This window comes from Danio aesculapii, chromosome 5 (genome assembly GCF_903798145.1).
Source record: "Danio aesculapii chromosome 5, fDanAes4.1, whole genome shotgun sequence".
Classification (NCBI taxonomy): Eukaryota; Metazoa; Chordata; class Actinopteri; order Cypriniformes; family Danionidae; genus Danio; species Danio aesculapii.
In genome coordinates, this window is record NC_079439.1 from 33,268,372 (window position 1) to 33,289,917 (window position 21,546).

The window sequence follows — 21,546 nt, forward strand, 5'->3', positions numbered from 1 at the left end:
TGGACAGTGTTTATGCCAAGACGTTTATAAATACACAATATGATTTGCAGTCACCTGATAAATAATGAAAACAAATATCTCAAGACATGAGGCTAAAAAGTGAAGTAGGGCAACTGAGCCATACATTACCTGAGAGAGGCCAGTACTTAAGCATACATTTACAGTAATAAGGTAAACATCCACTAACTCGGATTTCGTCTCAACTGACCATCCTACCATTACACCGCCATCATTTTGTAAACTTAAAAAATGAGCCAATTTGAAACCAAATGGGCAAGGAGCCACGGGCCACGTTTTGGTGAGTGGGTAGTAGTTAGCAGAAAGGGATCCATCTAATCAAAGATCAGTAACTAGACTCCATCAATGTAATTTTGTGCAGAAGAAGTCAGGTAGGAGGGGAGGGAGTATAGGGTGCGAGCTCAGGTTTCCACAGCCTTGTGTTACACATGGTGGGGCAGCGGCCACTAAGGAGAGGTGCTGAATGAGATCTTCTCTTGCTGCCCCTCCATGAATCATTCAGCATCTTGGAGCAGACCATGGACTGAGTTTATTAGAGCCGCTTAAACTGAAATCATTTCCTGAGAACCCTAACAAGGTATAAAAAGATGCGTGATAGAGAAAAGGGAAAAAGAGAGCAGAATTGATTAGGACCGAATGTGAAGTGGATCGCATGTCTGTTGCTGGTCTGAGTTTCCGTCATGTCAGGACAAACTTCACACTGAAAGCTCTTTAAATTGCTAAGGACGAATACTAGGAGAACAGAGAGTCATTTCTTCTGGGAAAAAAGCAATGGATACTGAGGTAATTCATATGTATTTGTTAATTTTGTTGTATTTGTTTGATGAAAACGCAGATTATATGTGGGGAAAATATGTAGAATTTTGCTTACTTAGTTATTTAGTTTTGCTAATTATTTGACAGATTTGGCTGCAGATTTATTTGTGATTCATATGAACAGAAAAAATAGAGCACTGTACTTGATTGATTTTGAATATTAAATAATAGCCTACATGAACTGAACCAAATAAAAAAAAATAAAAAATATTTTACACAAAATATTACAGTTATATATAATATATTCTCATTTGTTTATTATTTATACCATAAGTACCTCTGTTTATTTTATATCCATTTTAGAATTGCATGTGGCTGTACAAAAAGTAATTAACATTTTGTTTTTCACAAAAATCTTAAAACTTTCTTTAAAAAAAAAAACAAAAGTGAAAAAAGTGTAAAAGAAATTAAAAAAAAAACATTGAAGAGCGAAAAATTGTATTTTGACATTCAGTGTAATATATTTCTCATGTTTTTATGTGATGGCAGTAACATAACTATGTATGCTAGTGGCCTACAGTGAGCACTAGCTCTTTATGAAGTCTTAAGCCTTATTGTGAGCTGAGAACTGGGATCCTGTGACATACTGGAGTTTTGGGACAATAGAGTGGCCTCTCAGATGATGGTCAGTAAGTCAGATAGACTTTCCTTCAAAATCAGCTGTAATGTCACTCGGAAATGTAACAGTGACACCAAAATGGAAATTAAATTAAATTACCCTTTTGTTTTTTGATTCAGACCTGATCAGGTATGCAATTACAGCTGGAAAATATCAGTAAGCTCAACTTCCTCCAGTCTTAATAACATTGCATATACCTTAAATAGTGTATGTATATATTATTATAAAGAATTATATAGTATTATTTGGTAACACTTTTGATCTTTCTCTTAACTTAAGTAATTTAAGTGCTTTGAAGAAACTGCAACTGCTTGTCATTGAATTAGCAGTTTTTAGAGTATTATGGCCTTTTCATACACCCGGCATATAATGAGGTATCATTATCATGTTCTGCACCATGTTGCATTTTTGAGGCAACTGAAACAGATTGAGCCACTGACCAACGAAAAACTGGTCTAAAATCAATGGGGCAAATTTTTTTTGTTAGTGAGATGGGCCTATGCAGTAGGGCTGGGTGATTTGGCCTAAAATGTAAATCTAGATTAATTGAACATTTTAACTTGATTACTATTAATGAACGATTATTTTATTTATTTGTCAATTTTTTTGCCCTCGTAGTTCACATATGAGTTTTGTACAGTAAATATGCTTCACAATTTACAAGTGAGACATTTTTGCATTATTTGATTTTTAATTTAATTGAAGGAAACACACACTATCCATTATCTATGATTAGTTATTGAACAACTTCTCTAAACAAATATTTAATATAAATAATCATTTTAATGTAATGGAAAATATGCCATCTCAAGGCATCTCTGGCGCAGCTTCCAATCATCGTTAATGTAGTGCAAACGTGCAATGTGTAGTTAAATTTTTGGAGAGGTGCGGGGGTATGCAAGCTTGTGAATGGTGTGGCAGACCAATCCTGTGCGTTTAACGTGGAAGTTTAAATCAGCCTTAACAGAGCGGGGTCACATGACTCCACAGGCGGCAGGGAAAGTAATTGGAAAAATTGATCTGGAAAAATTTGATCGATTATAGGGTCTGAATGTCGATTTCGATTACTTTCGGATTAATTGCCCAGCCCTCCTATGCAGTTCCAAAACATGGACACATGTCACTTATTGATGCACAGCAGCACACAAATCTCTTTAAATAGGAAAAATGAAAGGATTAAAATGTAAAAAATTTGCGTTTTCTAAATACACCAGCTGCTACATCCTCCCATGCCTTCACCTCAGCGGGCTTTGGTCAAATCCGCCACAGATTTTGACCACATTTTGTTATTTTTGTTTAATAATTAATTTGCTGGAAATTAGATCTGAATTTCAAAATTGTTTTTAAACAAATCTTTGTACTTTATAAAAAAATTATATAATTCATTCATTCATTTTCTTTTTGGCTAAGTCCCTTTATTAATCTGGGGTTGCCACAGCAGAATGAACCGCCAACTTATCCAGCATTTGTTTTATGCAGCGGATGCCCTTTCAGCTGCATATAATACATATAAAACATAATAAATATAAACTTTATAAAAAATTATAATAAAATTACGAAATTAAATATGCATTGGAGTGGAGTGCGTCTAAAACAACCACCGTTTCCCAAATCCACGGCAATGGAAGAAGCCAAAACCTCTATAAGGACAATAAGGACAATTTCTCTGTCCTTAAAATAGCAAAAGTGGATTCGCACATGCCATAAGTACATCTGCACTGTGTGCTTTAGACTATGCGCTTAGATCGTTAAAATAGAGCCTTTAGACTGCTGGATATCTGCTTACACTTTCTTTTGTTGGTCCCCTTTATAATTTAATAAATACAAGTTACTGTGTATAACTTTGCAAGTATGACACTTTATTCCCCTAACTATAACCTAAACGTTTACAAATATTCTAATTAGCGGTAGTTGACATTTCGTTGAAGAGTTGCATATAGTCACCAAAAGGGCTAAAGGGGGCCATGATAATGTGAAACGTATTTATATTTAAATATTCAGATTAGTACAATCGACTAATGTTAAAGTAAAAGCAAAGTCTTTCATTTTGGAGATCTGAACCGAGAATGAAGAGTTTCCAACTGTAAATTTTAATCTATGATGGTCTTTTAAATAGATGCAGTACATGACAAGCTGAGTGTAATGAGAGAGGAATGCTGACAGACTGCCGGAGGCTTGGCTTCTTATTTTGGCTCTAGTCTGGGCGCTCTTTGCCAACTTATAGACAGGACTCGTGTGTGATGCCAGCTTTGTCTTTTGAAACATTTCCTGTCTCTTCACTTTCGCTTTTATGGTGTACAGTTGATTCATTGGGTTGACAGTGATAGTTCATCTAAAATGGAAATACACAGTTAGTTTACTCACCCTCAGGGCACTTATTTACTTGACTTTTTCAATAGAACATAAAGAGGATTTTTAGTAATGTAGTCAAGAACTGCTAAAAAATTACATGTTGACAGTTTCCAGAATGAAAACTGCTGTAATTTATTGTGTGTGTCTTGTGGTTTAAAATGTTTTCAGGTAGTGATTTGTGTGTGTGAGGGAGAGAGAATGCGTGTGTTCCATCTGAGGTAAATCAAGCATCAGTAGCATCAGACAGGAATAGTTCATTTATTGGGAGTTTGTGTATGTCCGTGACTGACCTTGGCCCAAAATCCATCCCATGATGGGAACAGAGTAATCTGGGACAGGAATAGTTTCGCCCTCAAGTTTAACGGAACCAAGATAGGACAAACCTGCGCTGAGCTGAGCTTTTCAGGATGCAAGGCAATAAATCCATAACGATTACTGTTTCAGACAGATGTTTCTTGACATACACGCAGACCCCCGCTTCCTTAGCAAACTTTTTATTAATGACTTCCCATGGTGGAAGTGGTGAGTGTGATATGACATTGTTTCCTGTCGTACTTGAAATAATCACAGATGCTCTTTACAAAACCGGTTAAGATCACACACGCAGTTCCCACATCACTAGACAGAGAAACGTTCACTGCACTTAAGGTAAGGGCTGCTACTGTACTTTACTCACTTTTTATTATTAAATACATTTATTAGATAAATAATGAAGATAAATCTGTAATACAGGAAAACCTAACAAGTAGTTAGTTTTTTTTAAATATTATACAGATGTATATTTTAATTAGTCTTTAAGTAAAACCATAATATGAACTGTGAAATTGTGTTAAAATAATAGTGATGCTAAGGATGTTTAATGCAGCAATTTTTAATTAGAAACAGAATTAAAAGTACTTTAAAAAAGTTACATTAAAAGTTATTTCCATGTTGAAACATTTGACATTTAGCAAATTTGTATGTTGCTAATACAAATCTTGTGTTTTCAACGCCATAGAGCTAACTTAAAGCCTCTCATAATTTTTTGTAGTTTCTCGCTCCAAAAATCAAATATTTGATCATTTTAGAGTGCACTTTTCACCACAGAAAACAGTAAGATAAAACTTATATTAAATTGGAGTTTCATATGGGCTTAATTGAAACTAAATCTACATTACCTTGCCTAAAATAGTTTTTTTTACTTAGAATATTTGTCTAGCTTCTAGTCCAAATACCTACATTTCAAAGTGAAAACAAGATTATTTTATTTACTCCACTGCCAGATAATTTGGCATGTTTTAAGAAAAAAAATCTTCGTTTTGACTTAATTCTTCTGAGGTTGACGGTTCATTACGCTGTGGTGACTCCTGATAAATAAGGCAAGTCAAGGCAAGTTTATTTATATAGCACATTTCATACACAGTGGCAATTCAAAACGCTTTACTTAAACAGGAATAAGAGAGACAAGTATAAGAAAAATAAAAACAAACATTAAAAGTGATTAAAAACAGGTACAAAAATTAAAATGTGTTCAACGTGTTATAAAAGAACGGAAATACGTAAAATAAGAGACTAAGCTGAAGTAAAATGAACAAATTAATCTTCTGAAGTTACTTAATCTAAAAATATTTGTATCTATTTGGACCAGAAACTAGACAAAGCAAAGTAAAAAAAACTAAACAATTTTTTTGCATATCTGACTACTGTTAGGCTCCCCAGAAAACTATCAAATAGTGTTATTCAAACCATTCTTGTGAAACTGTATTCATATCACAATATTTATCACAGAAAAATAAAATATCGCAATATCAGTCCAGTATCCTGCAGGCCTAATAAAATCCTCAGCCACCTGTGGACATTGTCATTGTGCCAACTGGGTGGACACTGCAAAATATACAAAAAGACATACCATTTATATATAGGGTCTTTTTAGAGGACATAATGTACGATTTTATCAACACAAAAACAGTATCCTGTTTGTCAGAAAACCAGGATGAACCCTGCTATTCTCAGCGTTGATTAATGAACTGTGCAGAAAGACATTTTAGATTAGATAAGTAAGACTGGGCTCTGATGCTGTATTGTTGACAGGATTAGTTCAAGGCCACATCAAATTCCGAACTGATATGTTACTTAATATTGGACTAATATAATAAAGCTGGAGTAAATAAAACCAGGTGAAGCTTCTTATTAATATTTATGTTGCAATATCTGCCATTCAGTGAAAGATCTGTTCAATATCTATTCAATATTATGGAGTTTAATCTTCAGCCCACCATAAGAACTAAGATGTTATACCATTTTTATAATAGCTGACCCATACCTGTTGTGCTATTTTAAACAGAGTTTAGAGGAGCGCTGTCAGCGGATCCTGCAGGAGATGGAGGGCTCTCTGACGGCCCGGGACCGGGTGGGGATTCAGGACTTTGTCCTTCTGGACGCCTACACCAGTGAAACAGCATTCATGGACAACCTCAAAAAACGGTTCAATGAGAATCTCATATATGTGAGTCCTCCACTCTCTCCAGCAGGTGCAATAGATCGTGATAAAGGCTGGCAATGCAATATCCAGTATCACGGTTACTCTCATTATTGAGATGGGGGAGAGAATAATGTGAACTCTCATGCTGAACACAGGTCACTGCACACAAGAAGTCTATTAAAGGAAAATGCTCTCTGTACATCTCATTTGGCTTTTTGCAGGCAATGGAAACTCACTTTGCTGATGATTCAGCATGGAGAATTTGTTTTAGGTTATAAAGGGCACCTTGAAAAACCTCACATACGAAACTGCTGAGAGAGTCATATTTACTTGTTGTTTATCTGTAACCAATGAAAGTTCACACATGCTTGCAGATTGTTTCATTAGAAAAAGTGTAAAGTCATATTCATCATATTTACTACATATTCATAAACTTCATAACAACTGAGGTAAAAGACTGGCTTTTAACCTTTGGTAACACTTTATTTTGATGCTCCATTTGAGTATTAGTAGACTGTCTGCTTAATATCTGTTAATATTGCTCCTCAACAGACATTTAACTGACTATAAGAAACTTTGCAAGTACGTCAACTTACACTAACCTTAACCCCAACCTAACATTCTACTTATAATCTAATGAGAATTAGTTGGCATGTCGATGCAATGTAACTTAATTCAACAAACAGACCATCAAAATAAAGTGTGACCTAACTTTTTCTTAAATGTGCTTGTTTTTCTCTTTTCTGTTAGACTTACATTGGGACCCTTCTGGTGTCGGTTAATCCATATAAAGAGTTGGGTATCTATACCAAGAAACAAATGGACATTTACATGGGAGTCAACTTTTTTGAGCTGCCACCTCATATGTAAGTTTTCATTTAATCAAAGGAAAGACATAAAACTGCTCAGAAAATAAAAAAAATAAAAATAAATGAATACTTGGCATTGATGTGTTAATACTGCCGAAGAATGAAAATCTGCATACGTTTGTAATGAGGCAGCAGAGACATGTAAACGGCTGAATTTATTTGTTCAATGCAGGTTTATGCATCATGTCATATGACTCAGCTCTTACTGAGATCTCTGTCACTTCAGTTGAAATGATTTAACAAGGCAACTTCTAAATTTGTTCCTATATTTGACAAAGAAAATGTTATTATTTTGTATTGTGTGTGTGTGTTTGAGAGAGAGCAGGCAGTAACACCAGCTGCCAGCTGCCAGTAAAATCAGACCAGAGCTCATTAATATTCACAACCTTTCCAAATATGGTCAATATTGAATTTCATTCAAGGGGTCATTTCTGGGGTTTTAGCATATAAATGCATTTCTGGAGAATTTTGTAACTTGACTAATGCTGCTTTCACACCAGATGCGGCTGAAGCATCAAGCGCTAGTGATTTACATGTTAAGTCAATGCAAAGATGCGAATAGACATCCTACGGTGCGATTTGTACGAATGAGGTGGCGAAAATTATGTGATTCATTCGGGTTAAGCGTTGACATTGGCACCGCTTTAACCAATCATAAGCTTGCTCTTGTAGGGGAGTGATTATGACGTAGTGCTTGTTGTTGGTGTCCTGAGGCGAAATCCTCTTGGCTGACAGAGGACAACAGTTCATCAAACTGGCCTTGACTCAGTCTGAAGCACCGCTGAAAGCCTCCATCATCCAGGTATAGTTTCTGGAGGAGTTAATTAACTTACATAGCTGGGTACACCTCTGAAAGGATCTAGTGGACTCAGACACGGCACCGAATGAATCTATGCAGTTTTTCAGCCTTCCTAAGCACATAAAGCACAGCTACTATCTCAATAAAAATCCATGTTAGCAATTTAGCAACAAAGCTAAAGTCACCAGGCAGACAGAAGCCCTGCCCATGACGCAAATCCGAGTCTATTGTGAAGTGAATTTGATGTGTGAATGAAGTGAATTTGACGCACAAATGAAGCGAGTAAACTAAAAATGTTCACACGTCTATTTACGCATGAATATCGTTATTTATTTGTGTGTTCCGCATCTGGTGTGAACACACCGTTAGACATATACCTACTATGTAGCTATCAGAAAACAATTTAACTTATTGAATCAATGCACTTTACGTCAACTTTAAATTGTGCTAAATAAAACAGTAAAGGTATTTAGTATGTCACAAAAGACTTCTATTTTAAATATTTGTATTCTTTTGATGTTTTTATTCATAACATTGTCAAAATAATGAAATATTGAACTCTTCTACACTCATTATAACTTTAACTGGAGCTTTTTGGTCTTTACAATTAATTAAAAGTTTAATGAACAGGAAAAATCAAGACAAACATAAATATAATAAATAAACGTAAATTAAACAATATAAAATTTAGTTAAAATTTGTTTTTTTTTTTTGCAAAAATTTATTATTTTTCTATTCCTAAAGATGTCAGGTGGCCAAACTTTTATTTTAATGGATGTAATTGTTTAATAAAACTGTTTAGTATAAATGTACCAAAATTTATTGGCTACATTCACTTGAAATGGAAAGAAATGGATAAGAATATTAATTTTCAAAAGGGCGTGTGCTCATTTATGGTGAGTACTGTATATATACCATGACTAACATGAATATTGACAGATTGTAGTTGAAACAGTGATGTTTATTTATCGCTTCTTTTTTTTTTGTCTTGTCAGCTTTGCACTGGCTGACAATGTTTACCGGACAATGATCAGTGAAACCAGCAACCACTTCATCCTCATCTCTGGTGAAAGTGGTGCAGGCAAGACTGAGGCCTCTAAGAAGGTCCTGCAGTTTTACGCTGTGAGCTGCCCGAGCACCAGACTCCTGGACAACGTCAGAGATCGCCTCCTTCTCTCCAACCCCGTCCTGGAGGTCAGAATTTTGTCTGTTGGTATATTCTCAATGCACATGCTCAAAGTATGAAGTACGAAGCACAATAATACTCTGTCTACAGGCTTTTGGAAATGCCAAAACCCTGAAAAACGACAACTCGAGTCGATTTGGAAAGTATATGGACATACAATTCGACCATCAGGTAAAAGTCAGATTCTGAAATATTGTAGAATAGGAGAAAGCGTTCACTAATTGTGTATTTTTTTACTATTTTCTTTCAGGGAGCAGCAGTTGGAGGCCACATCTTAAGTTATTTACTGGAGAAGTCAAGGGTAGTTCACCAAAATCATGGAGAAAGAAACTTCCATATCTTCTATCAGTTAGTTGAAGGAGGAGAGGATGAGCTTCTTCGCTGGCTTGGTTTGGAGCGAAACTGTCAGAACTACCGCTATCTTATTCAGGTGAGAAATGCAGATATAATTATGTGTTTGGAAATTAAAGAAGAATCAGGGATATATTATCAGAGCCATAACCAAAATACATTGATTTTGTTGTTTTTGACAGGGGGAATGTGCCAAAGTAAGCTCCATTAATGACAAGAGTGACTGGAAAACTGTACAGAAAGCACTTACTATCATTGAGTTTAGTGAAAAAGACATTGAGGTAAGATGATCTTTGTTATTAACATTTGAGTCACTGTATTAGGATGTTATGAGTAGGGCGGGATGTCAATGTCATTCCTACCAGCAAATGTGCGTTTCTGATCATTTGATAATGTTTCCATATTTTAAAATATTTTGTATTAGACCTGTTTTGTTCATTTCTGCACTAACACCTCTAAGGAAGATCAACATTGATCTGCTTCATGATCTGCTGCAGTCCCAGTGTTGTGCTGAGAAATGCACCCCTGCACCCACTTCATTGACTTTCATTCTCTGTCTATATTTAAAAAAAAATAAATCAAAGGCCATAACTGATTAAAACATAGGCTAATATGATTATTATTTTGATGAATCAAGCAAGAACAAGAAGTGAAATGCGATATAAAACTAGGTTTTACAAATTAATGAACAATAAAAATATTGACTGTCGTATAGAGTGATGTAATGAACCTGTTTCTAAAATTAGGCACTTTAGTGGGTTTTAAACAAATGAAAAACATCAAATTGTTGTAGTTTTCAACTAAACCACACATTAAACAATTCACTTTAGTTAATTTAATCAGTATTGTATTTAAATTCAATAATATCTTCTGTAAGGTAAGTGTTCCAATCCCTTCAATCACTGTCATTAGTTGTCAAAACTCTATTATTATTATTTCTTTAATCAATTTAAGTTAATTTATGCACATTTCAGAGGGGGTGCATTTTACAGCACAACACCAGTTCATCTGTTATTTCTCTCTGTAATTTAAGCCTATAATACATAATTCTAAGAAAAAACCCTTAGCATTGAACTCCGGAAATCATTGTTTAATATTTTGTTTTTGTTTCAGCATCTGTTTGCGATCATTGCCAGTGTTCTTCATCTTGGCAATGTTCACTTTGAGGCCACTTTTCAGGGTTATGCCAGACTGAACAGCAGTGGGGAAATACACTGGCTGTCCAAAGTATGTTTGACTGTCACTTATATCAAGATTTGGAATAATTATGCTCTAGATGTTTTATAGTTTACGCTGTAATACCAGTGTTGGCATCTTGCTTTGTCTTATTTTTCCTTCAGTTATTGGGCATCCCCTCAGACATGCTGCAGGAGGGTTTAACTCACAGGAAGATTGAAGCCAAAGCAGAAGAGGTGAGGCAGAATTCTGAACTGTGGCTTACTATGAATTTAGTACCTTTAACTTATTCAAAAAATACTTCAATACTAAATACTAGCATATTTACTTTGCATGTGCTTGTTAATATTATCTATTTCCTTGACTGCAACACAGTTATGTAGTTAAATGTATATTCAATGACACAGTAAGTGTTGCATAGCTGTTTTACCTTTTGTATTTCCACATAAACACAAAAAAGTGTTTTGAATTTAGCTGAAATGGTGTGGTTTAAAGGTCGCAACACCAACATCCCCTACATAAACAATATATATTTTGTGATGAACAGCTTTTCAATAAGTTTAAGTTGTTTGTTTTGTATTAGTTTTGTTTTGTTTCTGTTTTTGTTTTATTTGGTAACACTTTACAATAAGGTTATATTAGTTAATGTTAGTAAATGCGTTTACTAACATGAACTAGCAATTAACAATACATATTTTACAGTATTTATGTTAGCTAACATTCATTAATGAAAATACAGTTGTTCATAGTTCTTGTTAACTCACTGTGATTATCTAATGTTAATAAGCATGAATTTGGATGTTAATAATTCATTAGTGAAAAACTATGATTAATAAATGCTGTGAAAGCATTGTTCATTATTAGTTTATGTTAGTAAACACATTAGCTAATGGAACCTTATTGTAAAGCGTGACCCTTTTATTTCAAGTAACCAAAATGGGTTTAGTTTAGGTTTTAGTTGGCTATAAAAACCCTGGTATGATTATTAATATTACTGTATTTAAGAAATGCATGATTATGTAGTATTTTTTTTATTTTCAGGTACTAAGCCCTTTCACTGCTGAACATGCAAAGTATGCCCGGGACGCACTAGCCAAAGCCATCTACGGACGCACATTCTCATGGCTTGTAAATAAGATTAACGAATCATTGGCAAATAAGGTATGCTTGGTTTACATATTCAGCTTTTTACAGTAGTTTATTAAAATACGTTAATAAGTCAATGAATTATAAGTTTATCAATCTTTTTTATTATTAATGCAGGATTCAACCAGAAAGACAGTGATCGGATTGCTGGACATTTATGGATTTGAAGTGTTTGATGTGAACAGGTAAAACTTAAACACTGTAATCATACACATTCACTACATGAATTTATTTGTATGATTTCATTCAAGAATGCTCTTAAAAGGGGTTAATATGTTAACAAAATCAATTAATAACCTTTTCATCAGTACAGTGTCAGAACAGGCCCTCTAGACACAAATAAATGGGCCAACTCCAATGTAAAAAAACACTACGCTGATCACATTATTGCTGTTTCATGTTATAGATTGTCGGAATGTGAATTAAATATTTGTAAAGTACTAAATAGACATTTTGATTTATGTTTTGTCCTGTCAAATGACTAACCGCGATGAATCACATCCAACATTAAAGTACATGTATTTAAATAATATTTGTGCACACCTTTTTATATGCAAACAATAATTTACATATATATTATATTATATTATATTGTATTTGTGCCTATACGTTAGATTAATCAGTACTGAAGCCAGATTTGGAGCTAATCTAACAAAATAACTTATGACACTGGTCCCAAATGTATATGTTAGATAAAAATGACGAGAAACCAAAAAAATAATAATAACTAGTTGAAATTTTGTAGTTTGTATTTGTTTTGCAATATTTTGCATGTTTAAATGTATTATATTTCTATTTCTGATGATATTCAGTGACTAAAATATTATTTTAATAAATATATCTGTGTGTGTATATATCCTATCAAAATCAACACATCTGCCCCTAATTTTACATGTATTTACATGTATTCATGAGTGTTTTTCAATACAGTATAAACAATAAATACAATGCATTTTATTGTGAAATGGAATCTATAAACTTTACTATAAATAATTTATAAATCTATATACCTGCATGCCTGAATTTATATATACAAACTTAGAAACTTTTATTTTGAATGTGATTCATTGTGATTGATTGTTTAACAGCACTAATGTTTATCAAGTGTATGAATACCTACATGTGTTTGCACCTCAGTTTTGAACAGTTCTGCATAAACTTCTGCAACGAAAAGCTTCAGCAACTTTTCATACAGCTCACCCTCAAATCAGAGCAGGAGGAGTATGAGATGGAGGGGATTGAGGTGAAGTACATGCAACATTTGTTTGAAACCAACATGCCTTTATCTTCAGACAGTGATGCTATATAAAAATAGTTTGTGCCACAAATCTGCTTGACCATTTGTGCTTTCTTTCTGTTGACATATGTCAGTGGGAGCCTGTGCCATATTTCAACAATAAGATCATCTGTGACCTGGTGGAGGAAAAACACAGAGGCATCATATCAGTACTGGTGAGTGAAACAGGTTCAAGCTGAAACACATTAAAGGGTTAGTTCACCCAATAATGAAACTTTCCTCATCGTTTACTTACTGTATTACTCGCGTGGTTCAACGTTGTGTTCAACGTTGAACACAAAACAAGATATTTTGAACTATGTTGGAAATCTGCAGCCATTGACAACAATATTAGGAGCAAACATATAGGGAAGCCAATGGCTGCTGCTTTCCAACATTCTTCAGTATAGCTTTGTGTTCAATAGAAGAAAGAATCTCTAACTGGTTTGGTACAAGTAAATGACCAAATTTATATTTTAATGGGTGAACTATCCCTTTAAAGCATTATTAAAGCCAAATTATCACACCTGCCATGTAATGTGTCCCGCAAATAAAGGATGAAGAATGCCTGCGTCCTGGAGAAGCCACAGATTTTACATTCCTGGAGAAGTTAGAGGGAAAGATGAGCGGCCATCCTCATTTTGTCACGTGGGTAAACTTTGGAAATATCACTTAATGTTCACTTTAATGTTAGTCTTAAGTGCAATAACACACTGTCAATTTGATAACTTACTGTTTTTCGTTTTCTTTATAGTAGGGAAGTAGAAAAGGTCTCTAGGATAACTAGAAAATTCATTGAGTAGGATTTAATCTGTTAAATGGAGTTAACGTGTTAACTAAGGTTAATTTTTTCCCCCAATTTCTGTGTAACGGAGAGAATATTTTTTCAACACATTTCTAAACACAATAGTTTTAATAACTCATTTCTAATAACTGATTTATTTTGTCTTTGTCATGATGACAGTACATAATATTTTACTAGATATTTTTCAAGACACTTCTGTACAGCTTAAAGTGACATTTAAAGGCTTAACTAGGTTAACTAGGTTAACTAGGCAGGTTAGGGTAATTAGGCAAGTTGTTGTATAATGATGGTTTGTTCTGTAGATTATCAAAAAATAGCTTAATGGGGCTAATAATTTTGACCTTAAAATGGATTTTAAAAAATTAAAAACTGCTCTTATTCTAGCCGAAATAAAACAAATAAGACTTTCTCCAAAAGAAAAAAATATTATCAGACGTACTGTGAAAATTTCCTTGCTCTGTTAAACATCACTTAAATAAATAATTAAAATAATAATTAAAAGAAATAATTAAAAAAGAAAAAAATTCAAAGAGGGAGCTAATAACTCTGACTTCAACTGTATGTTAGTATTTACTTCACTGAATCTGCCTTTCTAATATGGGAATGTTTTGATCACAACAAGAGTTTAAACTGTGGTATCTGGTGGTATTAATGTAGTATTAATCTAGAATTCTCCAATTCTCAGGCACAAATTGGCTGACCAGAAAACACGCAAGACCCTGGAACGAGGGGACTTCAGACTCCTACACTATGCTGGAGAGGTTACTTACTCAGTTGTTGGTAAGTCTTTCAATGGAACCGGTTTTAAGTCTAACAAGTTTTTTCTCTTAACTTGATCTGTTTGATTTCCTCATGTCAGGATTTCTGGACAAAAATAATGATCTTCTGTACAGAAACATTAAAGAGGTAAGAAGCTCCACCACTGCATGCATTCACTCTTTGCTTCTCATCTCTTTGAAATGTTAAAGTTGTTTGTTATTTTGTCAAGGTCATGCGACAGTCTAAGAACAGCATTATTCAGCATTGCTTCCACACTATTGAGCCTGATGGCAAGAAAAGGCCAGAGACGGTACAGTGAAATACACAATTACAAAAATGAAATCAGTTTGACATGTGAATGCATTTTAATGATAATATTCTGGATATAAGAAAATAATTGGTTAACTACAGATTTAGTAAAGCTTATTACTAGTGCAGCATTTTAATGTACTTCGATCAAATGCACATTGCTAACCATTGTAAGAAAAAATCTATGCAGAGTTTATTGTTTATTGCAGCATAGCAATTACTAAGTACATAGTACATTCGCAATGAATCTTGAACATCCTTAGCTCAAACATTTCATAGAGGTTTAGTTTAGTACACTTAAAGTGTGCATTGCATCAAAATGTACAATGTTTATTTTACCACTGTACAGTCTTAAAACAAACAATTAATATGTGCAAGTTAATCCATTAAAATCTGTTCTGACCATTTGCTTCTGCTTTGGAATGACAGTCCTTGTCTAATGATGTCAGTTTGATGGCCTGGATAAAATATGCTTAGCCACGCCCCTCCATTGCTAACCGTTAATTTGCTGCAAGTGAAAGATGAAAGGAGGAGCACAAATAAACTCCACCACTACTCATTATAGAGACAGAGCACATCTGGCCACACCCACACAGAGGGGAAGGTGGTGATGGGGGACATTCTAACCTTCCCCATTGACTTTCTATTGAGGAAAGCTGCCTTCTTGTCATTTCTGACTTATAAGGAAAACAGAACAATATCTAAAAGCTGCTATGTGACAAGGTGTACAGTAAACAAGCTACAAAACCCAGGACTAAGTTTTAATGAACCATTGACTTCTAAAAAAAAAAAACTTTTTAAGGACTCAAAGCTAGAGTGCAGCTTGTCATATTAGAGAAATGATGATATGCTTGCTGCAGAGAAATGAAATCAGGAAACATTCATTATTTTTAACGATGTCAAATGATTATTTCAGCACCCCATGTGAACCTGAGATGAGGAGATATAAAGAGAAACTTAATTCTATTGGTCTATGTCAGTGTCCTTTTCCTTAGCTTCCTTTTGTGAGACAAATGTTCCAACAACAATGTGAAAATACTTTAATATTTGCAACTATACGTATTTTCTTTACTGTTGGAACAAAGCAAGCTGTTAGCTGTATTAGCCACTTTATCTACAGCACTTGCAACATAACATGGCAGCATGTTAAAAGTTGCACACTTCTATAATAGTAGGCTACAACTTATTTTACAGAAATATATAAAACTGACAATTGGCAATTTGATTCTCCATTGACAAAATGTTCACTGGATGTGTCTGGATCACACAATTTACCCATTCTTTCTGCTGAGACTTCACATTTTATTGCCTGCATCCATTTTTATGTCCTTAAAAACGTATTTTTTTGCAGTCAACAGCTTACAATAATTTAGTTCTGGGTTTTCTAGCTTGTTTACTGTAGACATAACAGCGTTAAGATGTTGTTCTATTTTTAGTTATAAGTCAGAAATGACAAGTATAGGCAGCTTGTAGCACACAATAGAAAGTCAGTGGAGCGGGGTTAATCTGTATGTTAATGATTTTTAGATACCCCTTAGTCTGAAATGGTTTTGTCTCTCAACTGTTCCCATTCCACAATTGATTACCAATGGTGTAGTAAACACAAAAGTTAATTTAGATCCTACACTGTATCTTTATATGAAGATGTATATATCTTAATATAAATTGATTGACAGTTTCCATATTTTGTGATTCATGATTTTTTTCCACTTATTTATGCTTTTGAATTGCATTGTGGGACTTTGATATTTCCTCCAAAAGCTTTCAATGCTAAAAAATGATGAAAATTTTATTTTATTGACATTTTTAATAGTTTGAAGTGATATATTGTCTGGTTTAGTGTAGTACAATGGTCTCAAACTCAATTCCTGGAGGGCCACAGCTCTACAGAGTTTAGCTCCAACCACTGAACACCTTGATTAGTTTGATCAGCTGTGTTTGATTAGGGTAAGAGCAAAACTGTGTAGAGCTGCGGCCCTACAGGAATCCAGTTTGAGACCTATGGTTTTATACATTACTGTACAAAAACTTGGTATTAAATGTTGGTATTAAGCTTTCAATACTATTTCTATTATTTTACTTAGTCCTCTATAAATTATATCTTGTCTCAAACTACTAAAATGTCAATAAAAGTCACTTTGTTAAACTGTAGAGTTGAATTTTCAACATCAAAACTCAACAGAGCAGAGATCAAACTCCCATAATGCAAGTCACAACAGTAAATAAACAGAAAACACTATGTAAATCACAAAATACGGAGACTGCTATTAACAGAAATTTTTACAGTGTATAAAACATAAAGCTCTTTTGCTTTGGGTTGATGCAGTTATTCTATTCAAATCGAGTAAAGTTGAATCACATATCAAGAAGGTGAATTCTTACACCATGTTTTTTTGCAAAACAGGTCGCCACCCAGTTTAAGAACAGCCTTGCAGGCCTGACTGAAATCCTGATGACGAAGGAGCCATGGTATGTGCGGTGCTTGAAACCCAACCACTGCAAACAGCCGGGTGAGCCTTTCACTTCACACTTCTGCTTAGTGGTTTTGTCTGCTGAATGTTTTACAAGATGGTGCTTGTGACCTGTCTCTCTCTCACCCGACCTCAGATCGCTTTGATGATGTCATGGTGAGACATCAAGTCAAGTATCTGGGGTTAATGGAGCACCTGAGAGTCAGACGGGCTGGGTTTGCTTATAGGAGAAGATATGAAGTCTTCCTCAAAAGGTGTGTTCGCAATGTGTGTGTGCGTGTGTTTTCAACAGCACATTATCAATAATTATATTCACCTTTATGTACTTTGCTGACAGATTTAATTTTTAATCTTAGACACTCATTTTTACTGTTTTATTTTTAACCACTGCTGGGACTTGATGATGATGATGATAATTATAATAACAATAATATTTATTAATAAATTAATTCATTTTCTTTTTGGCTTAGTCCCTTTATTAATCTGGGGTCGCCACAGCGGAATAAACCGTCAACTTATCCAGCATATGTTCTACGCAGCAGATGCCCTTCCAGCTGCAACCCATCACTGGGAAACATCCATACACATTCAAATTATAATGATAAACTTATTTTAATTTATCACCTTTAAAAGTAGCATCTCAAGACACTTTACAGACATAAAATATGGAGCAGTAAAAGACACAAGGATGAATGCAAAAACATGTAATGCTAAAAATAATAAACAACATATAAAATGATAATAATAGATTTAAAATTCTTAAAAAAGTCAAATTAAATCAAATAATTCTGATCTGATATCTATTTAATGCCGAATAGAACATCATAGAATCAGACACACATTTTTAATATTCAATAGTATCTCATAATCATATTTTAATAAATGATACAATTTTTATTAAAAAAGTAAATCAAAAAATGTAATTACTAAGTCCATTATGGTTTTACTAAATGGAACTAGGTTTTATATGGTTTTAAATGAGTCTTTTATAGTTTGTTAACTTGTTTCTCGACATGAAAAGGGCCAAGCAAGCTGGCATGGCATTAAAGTGCCTAATTGTAGTTTTTTTAGAGATTACTTTATTTAATATAGGGGAGGGCGAGGATGAAATTAGCGTTGGATTTTTTCAGAGCCCTGATAACATTTGCTTTTCAGTCTATAACAGCACAATCAGCATGCAACCCTTGATGGAGCTGCCAAATATCATGTGATTTCATTACTGTGTGCCACGGTTAGATCAGAATTTCAGTTTTTAAATGCAGAAAGTAAATTATTGTATCAGTACCCTTTTCCTTATTACAAGTTGTGTTTCTTTTTTCACGTGTCACAGGAATCTACAGATTATGAGCAGGGGCATTGTTAGACATAAACCTCTACCCCCTCAAAAATAAAAAATAAAACATATATATATAAACACACACATACATATATATATATATATATATATATATATATATATATATATATATATATATATATACACACAAATATTCATTATAAATAAAAGTATTATTGTTATTATACAATTAGTATTCTAAATAATCTTAAATGTAACTGGAAAACAATGTTAAGACACAACTGGAGTGATGCTAAGATCATTTAAGAAATATTTTGCATGAACGTTAATTTCATTTGACAATTCAATAGAATACAAAAAAAGGTGTTTTATAGAATTATTTGTTGTCTTAGACTTGACACATTAAGAATTAGGTCTTACCTCCCTGACTCGTTATCCCTCCTTTTTTAATTCATGCAAAAAATAAGGAGGCATGCTTAGTAAGATCACCATCAAATTGTTTAAACTTTAGCTTTGTCGACTTGCAAAACAAAAAAGGCTGTTACGCCGGTTTTACAATGCATGAGCAGCGCTTGAGCAGCAAGTTTTTTGGCGTGCATGTTAATTACCGGGACTCGAACCGGAGTTCTCTGCTCACACGTGGCGATGCGTCAGTTTGAGTTTTGATTAAACTACATTGCTTTCACCAGCGTTGGTTCGACTGCACATAGGGAATAACGTCTTTATTTCGGAATTATCATACTTATTAAATACACTTGCATATGAAGTAAATTATATCTCAAAGCATTTACTGGAGCACTGGCGATTTTTACTGGGGCACGTGCCCCAATAAATTGGGTCTAGTGACGCCCCTGCCCCTGAGCACTTTTTGTTTGATTTTGGATACTTTTTTTTTTTTTTTTGATGGAAATGAAATTGTACAAAATACTACCTGATATTGATAGACCACACTTATGAGTTAGTAACCACAGCACTGATATATATTTCTATTAAAACATTATCTTAAAAAAATATTTTTAATGAAAAATGGTTATTTTGTCCCCACTCTTCCCTACATGTTGTAAATGTAAAGGTCTGCAACATACCAAACATCAAAGTGTGTAATAAATTAAGTTATTGTTTGCCCAAAACAAGAACCAATTCAGCCTGAAACAAGTCATCAGTAACAAGTCATCAGTAATTCCAGTCTTGCATCCAGCCCAAACCTAAGTAAGTTTGTTATAAAAGTGCCCCCCCCCCCCCCCCTTTTTTTTAGCGAAGTTTTAAAAGAGTTTGGTTTGTGTAGTCGACATGTTAAGGTGATGTTTTCTGCACATTGAAAAAATGAGGTCTCTTGAATATGGTAAAGCAGAGTCCATCATTACTGCTCATGTCATAGGGTGACCAATGCCACATGTCCTCTTTTTTTCTAGACATGTCCTCTTTTCAGGACTAAAAAATGCCTCCAGCCATGATTTCTAAATCTCCTAAAATGTCCAGGATTCGACTTTTGTTTCCTATAGTCATCACTGTATGTCATTTTTGCATTACTTTTACCTTTCTCTTTAGGCCACACCATTTTTGTACACTACCATTGGTCGGTAATGTGCAAATATCAGCCAGTGCATCTCAATCTCTCAGCGCCCTCTTAAAAAAAATATATGATATGAGCTAAAACATGATAATGGGTATTTTGTTTCTGACAATCTGTAAGCTACTAGTTAGAACAGACTGTGCTGTCGGACCAGTTACAGCAGAGGTGTCAAACTGGAGGGCCACAGTTCTGCAGTTGAGTTACAACCTTAATTAAGCACACCTGATCAATCTAATTGAGTCCTCCAGGCTTGTTTGAAGCCTACAGGCAAGTGTGTTGAGGCAGGGTTGGAACTAAACTGTGTAGGGCTACGACCCTCCAGGAATTGAGTTTGACACCCATGAGTTACAGCAAAGTGGACTTATGGAAGGGCAGAAGTGACTAAATCTTTGAACAAAGCATTTTCATGAGAAAACTAAAGCAATATTAGATCTTGACTTCTGGTAAATCTGTTGTTCCTTTACTCTCATCTTTTTTTTATCAGCCTGTTGTTTTTTCTTCTCACCTGAAAACATTAATCTAATCTCCATGCTGATCTGCGCAGATACAAGGCTCTGTGTCCTGACACGTGGCCACACTGGAAGGGGACACCAGCAGAAGGAGTACAGCGGCTCATTAAACACCTAGGCTACAAAACAGATGAATACAAGATGGGAAGGTACAAACTGTGCAGGCTAATGCTACGATACTTTGTTTTGTTCTTCTTGAACCAAATTAATATCCAATGCCTTTTGATGCTTTTTGAAGTATTTATTTGCTTTTTTTTTAGGACAAAAATCTTTATTCGCCATCCCAGGACTCTGTTTGCCACCGAAGATGCATTTGAAGTCTGCAAGCATGAATTGGGTAAGACATCACCAATATCTGAAAAAAGAAGGCCAAAGCTTCAGTGATAGTTTTATATTCACATTCTTCAGATTAAGTCCAAAATAAAATTTAAGCAAGAAAAATTGATTTAAGAACATTTAATTAAATTAAAAATAAACAAATAAATATAGACGTATATTAATGTAATTTATTTATTTATTAAAATAAAATATGAAAATACAATAAACATGAATGTACAGATAATTTTGTATATGTACAGTCAATACCTCGGGTATGAATAATTTTGGCCTTGACATGCTAAGTGCATGATCATTCTTTAACCCATATGCAACTTTATAAACATAACATAACGTCAACCTACATAAAAACAAAATCTAAACTTGATCAACCTGAATAAATCTTAGGTACATTCTTAATGTTTACATTGCTATAAAG

General features: G+C 34.2%; 1 protein-coding gene across 1 annotated transcript in view; it reads left to right on the top strand.

Moving 5' to 3' along the window:
* The window catches only part of myo1hb (myosin IHb), a 30,177-nt gene that overhangs the window by 1,867 nt on the left and 6,764 nt on the right, over nucleotides 1-21,546 (top strand). Inside the window, exons 2-21 of the mRNA XM_056457979.1 lie at nucleotides 6,129-6,290; nucleotides 7,017-7,132; nucleotides 8,930-9,128; nucleotides 9,211-9,291; nucleotides 9,371-9,550; nucleotides 9,654-9,752; nucleotides 10,585-10,698; nucleotides 10,812-10,883; nucleotides 11,689-11,808; nucleotides 11,911-11,978; nucleotides 12,931-13,036; nucleotides 13,165-13,245; nucleotides 13,626-13,717; nucleotides 14,560-14,654; nucleotides 14,734-14,780; nucleotides 14,863-14,943; nucleotides 17,347-17,452; nucleotides 17,550-17,667; nucleotides 20,828-20,941; nucleotides 21,053-21,129. Coding sequence (XP_056313954.1) covers nucleotides 6,129-6,290; nucleotides 7,017-7,132; nucleotides 8,930-9,128; nucleotides 9,211-9,291; nucleotides 9,371-9,550; nucleotides 9,654-9,752; nucleotides 10,585-10,698; nucleotides 10,812-10,883; nucleotides 11,689-11,808; nucleotides 11,911-11,978; nucleotides 12,931-13,036; nucleotides 13,165-13,245; nucleotides 13,626-13,717; nucleotides 14,560-14,654; nucleotides 14,734-14,780; nucleotides 14,863-14,943; nucleotides 17,347-17,452; nucleotides 17,550-17,667; nucleotides 20,828-20,941; nucleotides 21,053-21,129 — 2,128 coding nt within the window. The remainder of the gene's footprint in view (nucleotides 1-6,128; nucleotides 6,291-7,016; nucleotides 7,133-8,929; nucleotides 9,129-9,210; nucleotides 9,292-9,370; nucleotides 9,551-9,653; nucleotides 9,753-10,584; nucleotides 10,699-10,811; nucleotides 10,884-11,688; nucleotides 11,809-11,910; nucleotides 11,979-12,930; nucleotides 13,037-13,164; nucleotides 13,246-13,625; nucleotides 13,718-14,559; nucleotides 14,655-14,733; nucleotides 14,781-14,862; nucleotides 14,944-17,346; nucleotides 17,453-17,549; nucleotides 17,668-20,827; nucleotides 20,942-21,052; nucleotides 21,130-21,546) is intronic.